The sequence below is a fragment of the Scomber scombrus genome, chromosome 1 (assembly GCF_963691925.1).
Source record: "Scomber scombrus chromosome 1, fScoSco1.1, whole genome shotgun sequence".
Lineage (NCBI taxonomy): Eukaryota > Metazoa > Chordata > Actinopteri > Scombriformes > Scombridae > Scomber > Scomber scombrus.
The window spans coordinates 10396213-10409098 of NC_084970.1; the positions used below are offsets into that span (position 1 = coordinate 10396213).

A 12886-nucleotide genomic window follows, 5' to 3' on the forward strand; every position below is an offset into this window, starting at 1 on the left:
GGAATGGGAAACCTTTCACTGGTACTGCATATCCTTGCTCCACTGATATAATTGAGTGAGTGAAGGGATAGTCAACTAAAGAGTAAAATAGAAAAACAATTTTCATGCAGACTGTGAATAAAATTAGATATTTCATGAAAAGTGAAATGATAAATAGCCTCTAGGTTATTTGTCAAATGTCTTACTTTGAGTATGGTGTATGATGAGGGGTAAAGATGACACTCAGCTGGAACTGTCTGCTTTTTCATCTTTGTCTTTCTCTGTTGTTCCATTGGCTTCCTCCGCAGGCGCCTCCTTGGTTGAAGTGGCTGTCTTCGGCCTTTCCTCTGGCTTTTCAGAAGGGTCCACAACCGTGGTGCCCCGGCTTGTGTTGCAGCCCATGATTTAGCAAAATCCAACAGCCTACTGTGCCCTGGTTACCTGAAGAGAGTCCAGAGGTGTGTAGAGTGTTAATACACTTTTCATAACCTTAAAACCTCCAGGTTGTTGTGGGCTCAGGTGCCTTTGTTCTCTATGGCAACCTTGAGACTTCCTGTTGTGCTGAGTTTGGGTACCTGGCTGTGTGCTTTTCTCTCAGGGTTTTATTTTACAGACCTTTGTTCCGCTGCTGTGCTGACTTTCTGTAATCACCTGCCAAGCAACATTGGTTGACAATTAACTCAGTAACGTGCCACTACATGGTTACTGATAAACACTGAGGGGGATTGTGTGTCAATCAAAGGGCAGCTATGGTTACCAATTTTTTAACAATGGTTAGTTATGTGTTGGGAGTTTCCATTGACATATTAAAGCTAGAGGAATTTATTAATTTTATTTGTCACCAGTCACACCACCATATCATAGCAGATTCTTGTTTACAGGTCTAATGGTATCTGAAGGTACACAATAAAAACTGTAGATAGTTTGGTATATACACATCTTTGTGGATTCAATGTAATCCAACCACCTTTGCTGATAATCACTGACATTCTAATTATATATAGGATGATCTAATTTAATAATAGCATAACAAAGAGACACAAAGACAAGACATATTAACAAATGTATATTTATTGTTTATATTACACTAACTGCTTTTCAAATACTGAAGCGTACATAGAAAGCATTATCGTTCACAAATAACATTGGAATATTTGATGATTGTGTGTGCATTATTCAGGCAGATTTAGATTTCTCAAATCTGTCTAGATACTTCATGTGCTGTTGACTTAACTTCCATGGTGGTCTCAATTCTGCTCTTTCCCTTCATTCCTGTGAGAAAGTGAAAATGCTGTCTTCGCAATGTTTTCAACATAGCTCATCTTTTAAAATCTTTAAACATGTTTTTTTAAGCTTCAGTGCAAGATAAAAACATGAGAAATGCATTAAAAATTGGTTTATAGTGACTCCCTGTAAACTTTGGATTGTCCCTCAATTATTTACATGAAATATCCTGGTGAAGTTTGACTCATGTCTCCATTAAATACTGTAAGTGGCTGACTAGTTTGTCCCAGTTTAACTGCAGTTCAGACTTATTTAAAACATTTTTTAATTAAAGAAAAGTCAACCAAGTACGTTCCAGCCATGCCCTACAACAAATATATACACCACCATACACTTGCACCAGGCAAATGCCCAGTATGTTTACAGTCCTGTAATACTGACCACTGAGCTTCTTCAATGACACCTGAGCATTTAGTGTCAAAGAAGTGAAGAGCAAAAGAGCAAAAAGGAGTTTTAGCTCAGACTGAGGACAATACTTTTAGCAAAGACTTTGGCCCAAAGGAACACTTAACAGATAATTGATAACTGTGAAGGAGGACGAGACTCAGTGCTTTCCCCTAACACCTGACATTGCTGGAGCAGAGTGAGATTTCATGCTTCTGGTGCAGGTTAGAGTGGATAGGGATGGTTCCCTCTGTTAGCGCGATCGTCCACCACGTTCCTCAGTCGCCTCTGCAAGACTGACTGATCGTCCAACCTGAGCCTCTTGGCTGAAGGGCCATCTTCTCCCTCCTCCTCCTCCTCTTCATCCAATGTTATCTCACGGCATCGCCTGGTGGGTGACCTGCTCATCTTGATCATTTTGTTGATCTCCCGCAGACGCTGTGGATGAAATTTATAACAATATTCCACTAAATCAGGATGAAATCAATACTTTAGCTGTACTAAAAGTTCTCAGTAAGTAAGTAAATGAAAATGTATATCCAATATCTTCAGTCTACCTCTGAGGGGCTGGAGCTGAAAAAGTAGCTAAGTCCAGGTGTATGGGAGGAAGAGGTTTCTGGGTTGAGTGGTGAAATGAAGATGAGGTGGCTGCTGGAGAGCCTGCATCTGCGAGGAGATGAATTCGGCTGCCTGGGGAATGGGGACAGAGGAGGAGTGTCTCCCTGCACAAGAAATACACAGCATGGGTTAGAAAAAATCCCATCTAATATATGTTATTACAACATTTCACATTTTTACGTATTGGCTTTTTGAGCTTCTCGTCTTTCAAATTCCAGAAAAATTCAGACACTTAAAATGGCTCACTTACCCCAGAGTTCAAGGCAAACTGCTTGGCAAAGTACTGCATCTTTGTTGTGTAGATCTGGTTGTAAAAACAGATAAGATTGCCCCTCTCCTCTTGAGAAGGTCCTGGATAATGTGTGGATGGTGTGTTGGGGGTAGGGATGCTGTCCCTGTGTGCTCCATTATCTGTAATCAACAATATAATAAATGATCACACCTCATGCTGGAAATAGTGTTTCTCCTTATGTTGCTGATATGGTCATAAAATGTAAGTTACTGTGGTTGCTTCATGTGTTATAATTCTTCAAACAATGAGGCATTGCTTTTATGTAGCTGTGCAGCATAATGCTTGACTTGTGGCTGGCCCTGGATACACTGTATAAACTTGGAATATGGTGGAGGAGCAAAATTGTAGCCAAAGGAAATGAAATATGGGGGAAAAGGAATTAAGGAATACTGTTGTTTATGTGGCAATGTATGTTTTAATTATGAGTTTAATTAATTAACTCATCTTTGGCTGTGGAAGTGTTTCTTCCAGACAAGCGGGGTATGTCATTGCCATGCCAACAGCAGGGTCAAAGCATGTGTAATCTTTTATTAAATTAGTATTGCTTTAGCAACAGTGAGTATCTAAAAAATCGATTAAATCGGCTAAATAAACAGGCATAATTACATAAACACAGATGAATATGGGGGGAGTTAATATATATTCATAAACATTCATACACTGTGTATGTTGTGATGTAGTTGTGCAGGTAATCCAATGAGGTCCTAATTCCACTCATTTACATCATCTTAAAACACACATAAGTGAGAGTGTTTCCTTCTTACTGTTGTTGTTTCCAATGGGATAATTTTCTGTCTCTCCTTGTGAAAGCAGCACATGTTTGCAGACCTGAGGACAGAAAACAGCCTGTGTTCATAACTATATTTTTGAAAAATTGTACCCCTGACATACCTGTAAAAAAAAAACTGTATGTTAATTGCAATTCATCTGTCCATGTGGCCACACAGTTTGAAATTTTACTAATTCCATAATAAGATAAATAAGATACATTTAAAGTCGCACATTTGAATTATCCTATTTTTAAGCAAATCAACTTCCTGATATGTACTTTATTTCAGGTCTCTGTATCAATCAAAACTTACACTTTTGCTGGCATATGGCTGAGACTTGTAGCAGTTCATTATACGCTTGAAGGGTATATTAACCATGGTAACCTGTGAAAATAATGCAAATTATTCACATCTGACACATCAGTTTGATTTTATTAGCAGGTTGTCTGTCTTCATCACTCACAGTGGTAAAAGTGGACAATAAACATGAATTCTTGCAAAAAAACAACAAAAATATATATCTGACACTGTTTCTCTTGTCTGTGGGGAAGGAACCGATTCAACACATGGCCATTACAGATGTAAAAGCCCACCTTTGCAATAATGTAGATGGGACACATGAGCAGTTGGTCCAGGTGTCGGTCAATCATGAGGTCAGAGAAGTGCACCAGAGAGTGCTCGAAGCACGTCCAGATCTTTAACCGCAGCTCCTCAGGAATGTCCAGTGGGGTGCACAGCTCCCTCAGACGCTTGGCCATCAAGATGTAAACCTGAGGCAAAGAGAAAATATGACCACACTAAACATGTCATCTCCAAATATTCACCACAACTACCCCAGAGAAATGATTAAATCCCCATAGTGGTCTCATGTTGAATACTGTACGTACATCTAAAATTATATGGTATTCCGCATCACCAAGGGGAGAAGTGGGAGTAAAAAATCCAGTCCAAGAACTAACGAGAGTATAAATAACAGAGCATACATACATGTGTAGTGCTGAATTTTTGTCATTTTGGCCAGAATGACTTATGTCAAAGCGTGGTAGATCAGCTGACCTTGCGAACAAACACATGGAAGGAGCTGCTTCTCTGAAGCCTGTTTACATCTGATGTGGAATGCTGGTCCGTGAGATCCACTGAGAGAGACAGGATTGATTAGTCAGGACATAATAACTATACTATAGAGAGGTGTCATATATTACAGAAAAATAATGCAATAGGATGTAATGAACAAGAAACTTTTGTAAATTGCAGTTATTGTTAAAAAACACATCTGATTATAGGCATTGTGAACATATGATAAGATATTTTCAGTGCAAAAATGCACCGATTTTTGGCATAGAATTATTGCTGTTACCTTAATGTATACATTGCAATGCTTTGGGTTAGTTAAAGTCTTGTTTCCCCTTTTCAAATAAATATAAATGGATTGATAGAAATGGGTCATATAAACATAAACTGGTAAGATTTTAACATATCAAAAAAGTGAGAAAGAAAAACTGGTTAAAGTTACATTTCTTAATGAGTACTATGAAGCAGTTTGTGTTAATACTGTTAGGTGAAATGCAGTACTCTGTTCATACCTCTTGGTTGGTGCAAGTCTGTATTCTTTGGATCTTCAAGCTGTTCAGGAGACATCACCTGCACATGACAAAAATCCCTCATTAAAGCTCAGCCTGTGAGAAAAAATATACAAGCACTTTTTAACTCTTTGATAAATATCCACCCACTCAGCCATGCTGCTCAACAGAAAGACACATTTTAGTTGGACTTTTAATTCAGTATCTCTCAGAAATGTCACCAGGTAAATCTCATGTTGCTTCACCTTGGAAAAACCTTGAGTCTATAATCTTAGATAACTCCTGTTGCCAGGCTTATTGTGTGTGTGTGTGTGTGTGTGTGTGTGTGTGTGTGTGTGTGTGTGTGTGTGTGTGTGTGTGTGTGTGTGTGTGTGTGTGTGTGTGTGTGTGTGTGTGTGTGTTATTGCCAACCTGTTGGCAGGTAGGCAGAAGGCCCCCGTTGGCTCTGATTTCTTGCCACAACGGCGAGTCCCTGGTCCAGGCTGAGCTCTCCAGAATTTTCTCTTCCACTGTTTGGAGGTGCTTGACTGCAGTGTGAGGCAGCCCTATTTCAGCCCGTAACACCAGCTCAATCACCTGTTAGAACACAGAAAAACCAGACAGAGGATGAGAGTTAGAAATGGTTCAAATCTCAGATCAGACGGGAATCTATCTGGGAAAATGATGCGAGTGCCAGTCAGTAGTGTGTTGATGTTTAGTGTAACTCCAATTTTCTGCCGTCAATCTTTTCTCAAAATAGATCTTATAAAGTATATGTTTGAACCCTTTCTGTCCCCTGTTAACCCCATAAAGTCAAAAAGTGAGTGTCCCACAGAGGACATTTAGTTTGAGTGTTGATTATTTTGAATTGAGAACTGTTGATTTGATTTTCACCCCAAGGGCACATGTGATGCTGAAGCAGCTTTTCAAAACCGTAAGCTCATACAGAGTGATATAGATTTGATGGTTAAATCAATAACAGGACAATATAAGCCATAAACTCCTGGATAGTGTACATTTTCTGCATCTTTCATTAAATATCACAGAGAGAGCCACACATACAATAATGTCCACATGCACACAGACAACTTTGCAAACACACCTTCCAAAAGTGGTATGCTGCTAGTTTGAAGATCTGAAGGACCGGAGGGAAGTTGCATGGTAGAATATTTGAGGTTATGGCAACCTCCAGACAGCAGATCACCATGCAGCAATGAAAAAGATCATTCTCCAGGCTGCCCTGCATCAAACACATCACAATCACAACTGCTTTATTATATCTAACACAATCTGTATCACTACCCTTCTACAGTCATACAGTGCCCCTAGTGGACCCAAAAGGTTTTCATGAGACTGAGCAGCAGTACCATTTGTGGCCACAGGAGGGCAGTTTACTCACTGAGATGTCTCTGATGCCAGGCCTTTTCTTCTCTTGATTGACAAGGACCTCCAGTATCCTGTAATACCAGATCCCAGCCTCACAGCAACACTTGGCTGCCAACTCTGTGAGTAACATCACACAGGTGATGAGTGACACATATCAACAACATGTGCTTTACTCCAGAATGTCAAACCTGTTGTTAAAACAATCATATAGGGATTTAACTTGCTGTAGAGGAGTAGATAGTGGTCCCCTGCCTTGCTTAAATAAATAGTGTTGTTTTCAGTCATGGTGTATCTCTAATGACCTATTTCTAATGAGTTATTGCCATTAATATTGGACATACTGTTTTAATTGGAGTAAAATCTTTCATATATTTACCACCAACATGCAAGTTAATCTAACAATTCTTTGTCTATGTTAAATCACTGGTCGTGTTAGCATACCGTTGGTCTTCTCATTGCCTTTGTGGTGTTGAAAAAATGTGTGGAACATACGACTCAGTCTTGCTTTAATCGCCTCGGTTGGATCTCTGCTGCACTGCCTGAATTAGAGTAATCAAAGTAGTAATGTGATCAGGTAAACAAAAAAGTAGGAAAAGGCAAGGAAACAGTAATCTTTCATATTTATGAATTGGAGTTGGTTGGATGGAAAACATCTGAGAAGTGCATAAAAAACCACACAAACTCTCACTACGACAGTAAATATAATTAATATGAGAGAACACAGACCTCCTAAACTGACCATAATGTTTACAGGCCTTTGTTTCAATGCAAACCACACCGTCTGTGCCTTTTACCAATACACCAGTGATGCAGTAACTAGCTCTTGTTATATTTATGGAATGTTGTAAAGTCTGAAATCACACACACACACACACACACACACACACACACACACACACACACACACACACACACACACACACACACACACACACACACACACACACACACACACACACACACACACACACACACACACACAATGGTAACAATGGTATGAGCAACACTGTGTGACTGTAGCTCTTACTTGAACACAGCGATCAGCCTCTCACTGGGGCCAAACCTTAGCTTTCCCATATTGCCCTGAGGCTTGGTTGCCATGGTGACCTCCACACTCACACAGGATGCAAGTGAGAGCAGGAATGGGTACCTAAAACAAGGAAAAGAACACAATAAAAACTGTGAGGCAATTAGCGCACATGAAACCCTGGAGTACAGTAAAATCAACCACTTAGAAAATAAATAAAAAATAAATGAATGCAGTAAACCATTTATGTATCTTTATGTAGCTTTCATTAGTCTGATTCTATATTTTATAAGACACTAGTCATCATAAAAACAGTCATATAGCTACTGTAATAGAAATAAATTTTGTCTGTATTTTCTGATCACAACAGCTGATTCTTAACAGTCACAAACATCTCTGAGAGGAAATCTTCCCCAGACATAACAGATAACTGTGATGTATGATTAACAAGTTTGTTTATTTAGCCAGTTAAAGAATGTCGACCTGAGTTCTCATGCTCATCAGCAGTAATCATGTGTCACTCTGGATGCCAGAGAAGAGCGTTGACTAGGATTATGAACAAATACTAAGCTTCTTGTGACACGTCGCACATTCAGCCAGGACTCAACACACAACCACAGCAATAAATGGACCTGGCAAACAAGATGGTTTCAGGCTTCACTGTCACTGCGGATGTAAGTTTTTTCTCAAGAGTTTATATATGTGCAGCGTACTTATGATCACCATATTTGTGATTTTTGTCAGCTTCCTTTGAAGTTTATATTTCAAGCTGTATGATGTGATAAATGACTGCAGGTGATGTGGCTCCTTTTTAAAACGTTTAAGTCACTATGGAACCAGTGGAACTAAGACAGGTATTGGAGATTTATGAAAGGTAGAGAGAAAAAACTCATCTTATCTGTGTGTGTGTGTGACTTAAATCACTTTCAGGGACGCACACTAGACATAAGACCAGTTAACTGGGGTCGGCTTGTGCAGTTGGGGAGAAAAGTCGTTTCCCCAGTTGGTAAAACACTGATTTTTGGGTCGGTGGTTAAGGCTAGGGTTATGTTAAGGTTAGGTTAAGGGTTAGGTTCAGGCAAGTAGTGGTAATGCTTAGGGTTATGGAAAGTCTCCACAAAATTAATGTACCACTTCCCAAAAGTGAACTAGGTCAACGTATGTGTGTGTGTGTGTGTGTGTGTGTGTGGTTCCTCCTCTGTCCCGCCTGAATGGAGACTCTGTTCATCTAATGATTCACACATGTGCTGTTTATCATTCCGGGTTACTGTCCTCACAGAGTCAGGCAGACCTCAGTCTCCGGTGTCTGCAGACGACATGTGGTGATGTGTGTGTGTGTGTGTGTGTGAGAGAGAGAGAGAGAACTGTGATTTTGTTTCTTCGTTTGAGAAGTATGCTGGGTTTTTTAGTTTAGTTAGTTTTTATTTTATTTTGTTATATATTATCATATTATATTTTATTATATTTATATTATATAGAGCTGCAACAATTGATCAACTAGTTGCCAACTATTAATATAATCACCAACTATTGTTTTTATAGAAAATGCAGATGACTTGTGTGATGTGTGTGTGTGTGTGTGTGTGTTGCCCAGAATCTAAGTCTCTCTCTGTCACTCTCTATAAGGGACATTTAAGGACATCTAAGTAAACCAATCTGAATCAAATCAAACATTATTGAAATTATTATTATTAGAAGGTCAAAATGTTGTGAATTTAGACATTTTTTTAATAGCAATTCCCCTGATATTTCTACTTAATGTCATCATCATCATCATCATCCTATACTCTAATTTCATCAGAATTAGTAGAAAAATAAAATAATCTTCTTAACAGTTGGTCTCTTTCTTATGGAGCTACTTCAACAGTTACAGCCGGTCAACAGATTGCAAACAGCTGTCTACACTCTCCTTCCTGAAACGTTTCACAGTCCACCTTTGCATATTTTAATTATACTGTAGCTGCAGTTGAAAATAATTTGGTCCGCTTCATAGTGAAGATGAAGAGAAGAATAAGAACACAGAGAGAAAATTATTGTCTTCCCATTACATTTTATCAGATCATTTCAGGGGGCAAAATTTTATTTGATCTATTCATTTATTTATTTATTCAGTGTTGCTTAGTTTTTAATTACAATTTATTCATTATAATGTAGACACACAAATTCAACTGAGAACAAATTAGAAACAACAACAACAAACTGACAGACAAAGGTGAGGGTGTCTACAATACAGATACAAAGTGATCCATTTATGGCTGGTACGTCTCAAGAAAAAGGTTACTATAGTCATACAGTGCATCTATACACTGTCTAGTTGAATTAAAGGAAACATCTGAATAAAAGAGTGCAGAAACATATTAAATGCAGATGCTTCCATGCACCAGAGCTCAGTGAATGGTTTGATGAGTATGAAAATGGTGTGAATAACAAACAAAGGGCAGTCACCAGATTTCAACCCAACTGATCACCTACGGAAAATTTTGGACAAACGTGTAAAACTATATTATCTGACAATATATAATATATCAAATCAATGTTCATCTTCCAAACTATTTAGCGTTGTCTGTGATTGTCTCTGATGCCATACGTCCCTTTTATTATGTCTGGTAAGAGATCTTGAATTAAAACGTATTAAATGAAGGTTGTGTAATATATAAATGAGGGAATATCTTCTGTTCATTAGTTCCACAGACTTGGCAAGGAGCACTGAAGCTGTTGTGGAAGCTCACAGTGTCCTGACTCCATACTAAAACACTTCATGTTAGTTTTCCTTTAATTTCTGTATTATTTTATGTATCTATATTTTTCTATGAGAAGAAAAATACTGTAAAAACACAAAAAAGTAATAATGGATAGTCCACAATTACACACTTTAACAAATTAAATTAGTTCAAACTGTGAGGTAATTATTTACTTTAACTTTAAAAATTCATATTTTGAAATGCTCATTTTATGCCTGCTTTTTATGTACAATGTTAACTAAGTGACTGCAATAAGAATCCGTGGAAGGCACAGAGAGGACAAACACGGGCAGAATCACTGGAATGACTCATCTCCACAGCTGCCGCTTTGAGACCATATGTTGCCAGAATACACCTACAACTAATCCAGATAAATAAGATTTCTGGAATCACTCACACATATGAATCAGAGCCTGTTGTGTTTAGTTTGAGCTTCCAGACCCTGACCATGCACTATTGATTAAAATACACCCTTAAATGTCAAGAAATCTTCTGCTACCACTACTGTCTCTGGTTTGTTTGTCCTGCTTTGACCCCGGAGTGAAAGTCCCACAAAGTAACAAGCACAGGAAAGCCAGTCAGCAGCACAAAACACTGGAAATAACCTAAACTCAGAGGGGATTCATTCAAATCTGTCATGCGTCATTATCTATCTGTCTTTTATCTTTATTACATCCAGCAACTTTATTACACCAGAGGAAAATTGTTACAGGGCTTCTGTGTTGCTTTCGACTTCATCGTAGATCATAGGGGGTTTTATTTTTCTGGTAACAACAAATCACTTTACACTTGAAGGTCTGCTTAATCTGTTGTTTGTGTCTTTAGCTCACGCCCATTTCCTGTTCCCCCCTCCCCACAGGCCCTCAGTGACATCAAAACAGGCCTTGCTTTCACTTTCAGACATGTGCTTCCACATTTAAAAATTTAAATGGTGCTCAGGCTAACTGCACAACACATTTTGTGTTGGATTATCAATAAAACTTTATCTATCAGTGCATAAAGGCCTGGCTGTTATAAAGTTATTTAAAATAGTCACTTATTAACTGTTGAGGGTGGGGGGGGGGGGGGGGTTGGTCTTTCCTGCAGCATGTAGGCACTCATCACTCATACAGAAGTGGATGATGGCAGTCGATACATTATGTGTCAAACTATCTTTCCATTAGTCAGCTGATTTTTAGCTTTGCACAGCACAAGAAACAAAACTCGTTTAAAAGTTCAAACTCGGCAGAAGTCACTTACCAGTGTTGCAGACCCTTGTTGCTTTGGTCGAGGGTTTCCTGTTTTAATGGTGAGAGGGACAGTGCAGTCAACCTGCTGCTGTGTGCAGGCTGAGGAAGTTCAGCCCACTGGCCTCTCACTGCAGACAAGCCCCAACTTGTTTCTGAAGACTATCTGGTTGCACAGCAGCAGTGGAGGTGATTTACACTGGCCACTGAGCGCCACCAAGAGGAGGAGAGGAAGACCTATGAACACTGCACAATTCAAGCATGTACTTACTGAACAGTGAAGTGTTTCCATGAACAATTTGGAAGTTTAATGGAAATTTTTCCTCCAACAACAAATTCTAAAAATTCTATCATTTAGTAGACTTGAATATGGCATTACAATAATTATAGCTATCACACACAGAACTCTGCAGAGCTTCTTTTTGCTACTTGCACTCTGAATATTGGGGCCATGTTAGTAAACTGTGTTTTTTCTGCTGTGTTTTTATTTTAATAAACACATTACATAATAGGAGGGAGAGAGAATCTACAGACGGGTGACAAATTACAGGAAAAAAGTGTCTTAGCAAGGTGCAATGTGCTGCCAAAAAACAGATTTGGTGCATCTTGGCATTGATTCTACAAGTATGTGAACTCTACTGGAGGGATGAACAACGCAATTTCAAAAGATATTCCATCATTTGGTGTTGTGACGATGGTGGTGGAGAGCACTGTCTAACACGTTGGTCCAAAATCTCTCAGTTTGGTTGAGATCTGGTGACTGTGAAGGCCAGAGCATATGATTCACATCATTTTCATACTTATCAAAGCATTCAGTGACCCCTCGTGTCCTTTGGATGGGGGTATTGTCATCCTGGAAGAGACCACTCCCATCAGGGTCCATTAAGATAAAGGTGACCACTTAGAACTAATTTGGATTGATTTGCAGTGACCCTTCTCTGTAAGGGGACAAGTGGACCATGCCAGCAAAATCCCCCTCACAGCATAATGGAGACACCACATCCCCTCATTATAGAGGTCAAGCATTCAGACCTATACTTGTTTAATTAATTCACCTGTCTGCATATCATATTAACAACTTAACCTGCTATGGTTAAGGGTTCAGTTATCTTAATTCAAGAAAGTGCAGTCTCTTTCCAGGAGCTGACAGGTTCTCTATGGTAAAGTTTCATTCTAAGAAATGTTAACTGTCTAAGCACACAGGTAAATAGTCTTTCCTTTGTTGCCTCCTGCTGATCTAAACACTGAGTGAATGTCATTTTAGAAAACTGAGCTTTATAAATATAACAATGTCTACAAAAGCGTCTTTAATTTATCCAAAATGCAGCAGCTAGAATCAGCACCTGATCCAAGAAGTCTGATCACATCTCTGCTAATCTGATGTCTTTACATTGGCTGCCAATACGAGCCAATTTCAAAATCCTCCTCCTGACCTACAAGACCTTAATCGGATTGACTCTCTGCTACACATCCAGCCTCATTGCTCCATATACTCCATCATGTCCTCTATGCTCTAACTGGCCCTAGATTCAAGAAAATATTGCTTGCTCACAAAGACCCCTGCTGTGGAATAAGCTCCCAGTGCAAGTTCGGGAGGCAGGTTCTGTGGAGATTTTTAAA

General features: G+C 39.0%; 1 protein-coding gene across 1 annotated transcript; it reads right to left on the reverse strand.

Moving 5' to 3' along the window:
* Window positions 1-1076: 1076 nt before the first annotated feature.
* Window positions 1077-11371, reverse strand: LOC133979233 (retinoblastoma-like protein 2). The gene is made up of 14 exons (XM_062417722.1): window positions 11280-11371; window positions 7300-7422; window positions 6714-6811; window positions 6286-6389; window positions 5989-6126; window positions 5319-5483; window positions 4911-4968; window positions 4384-4463; window positions 3921-4097; window positions 3640-3711; window positions 3322-3385; window positions 2516-2676; window positions 2205-2369; window positions 1077-2085 (listed from the first exon to the last, which is right to left on the reverse strand). Exons 2-14 carry the CDS (start codon window positions 7371-7373, stop codon window positions 1873-1875), a joined length of 1569 nt encoding a protein of 522 aa, XP_062273706.1. The 5' UTR covers window positions 7374-7422; window positions 11280-11371; the 3' UTR covers window positions 1077-1872.
* Window positions 11372-12886: the final 1515 nt, after the last annotated feature.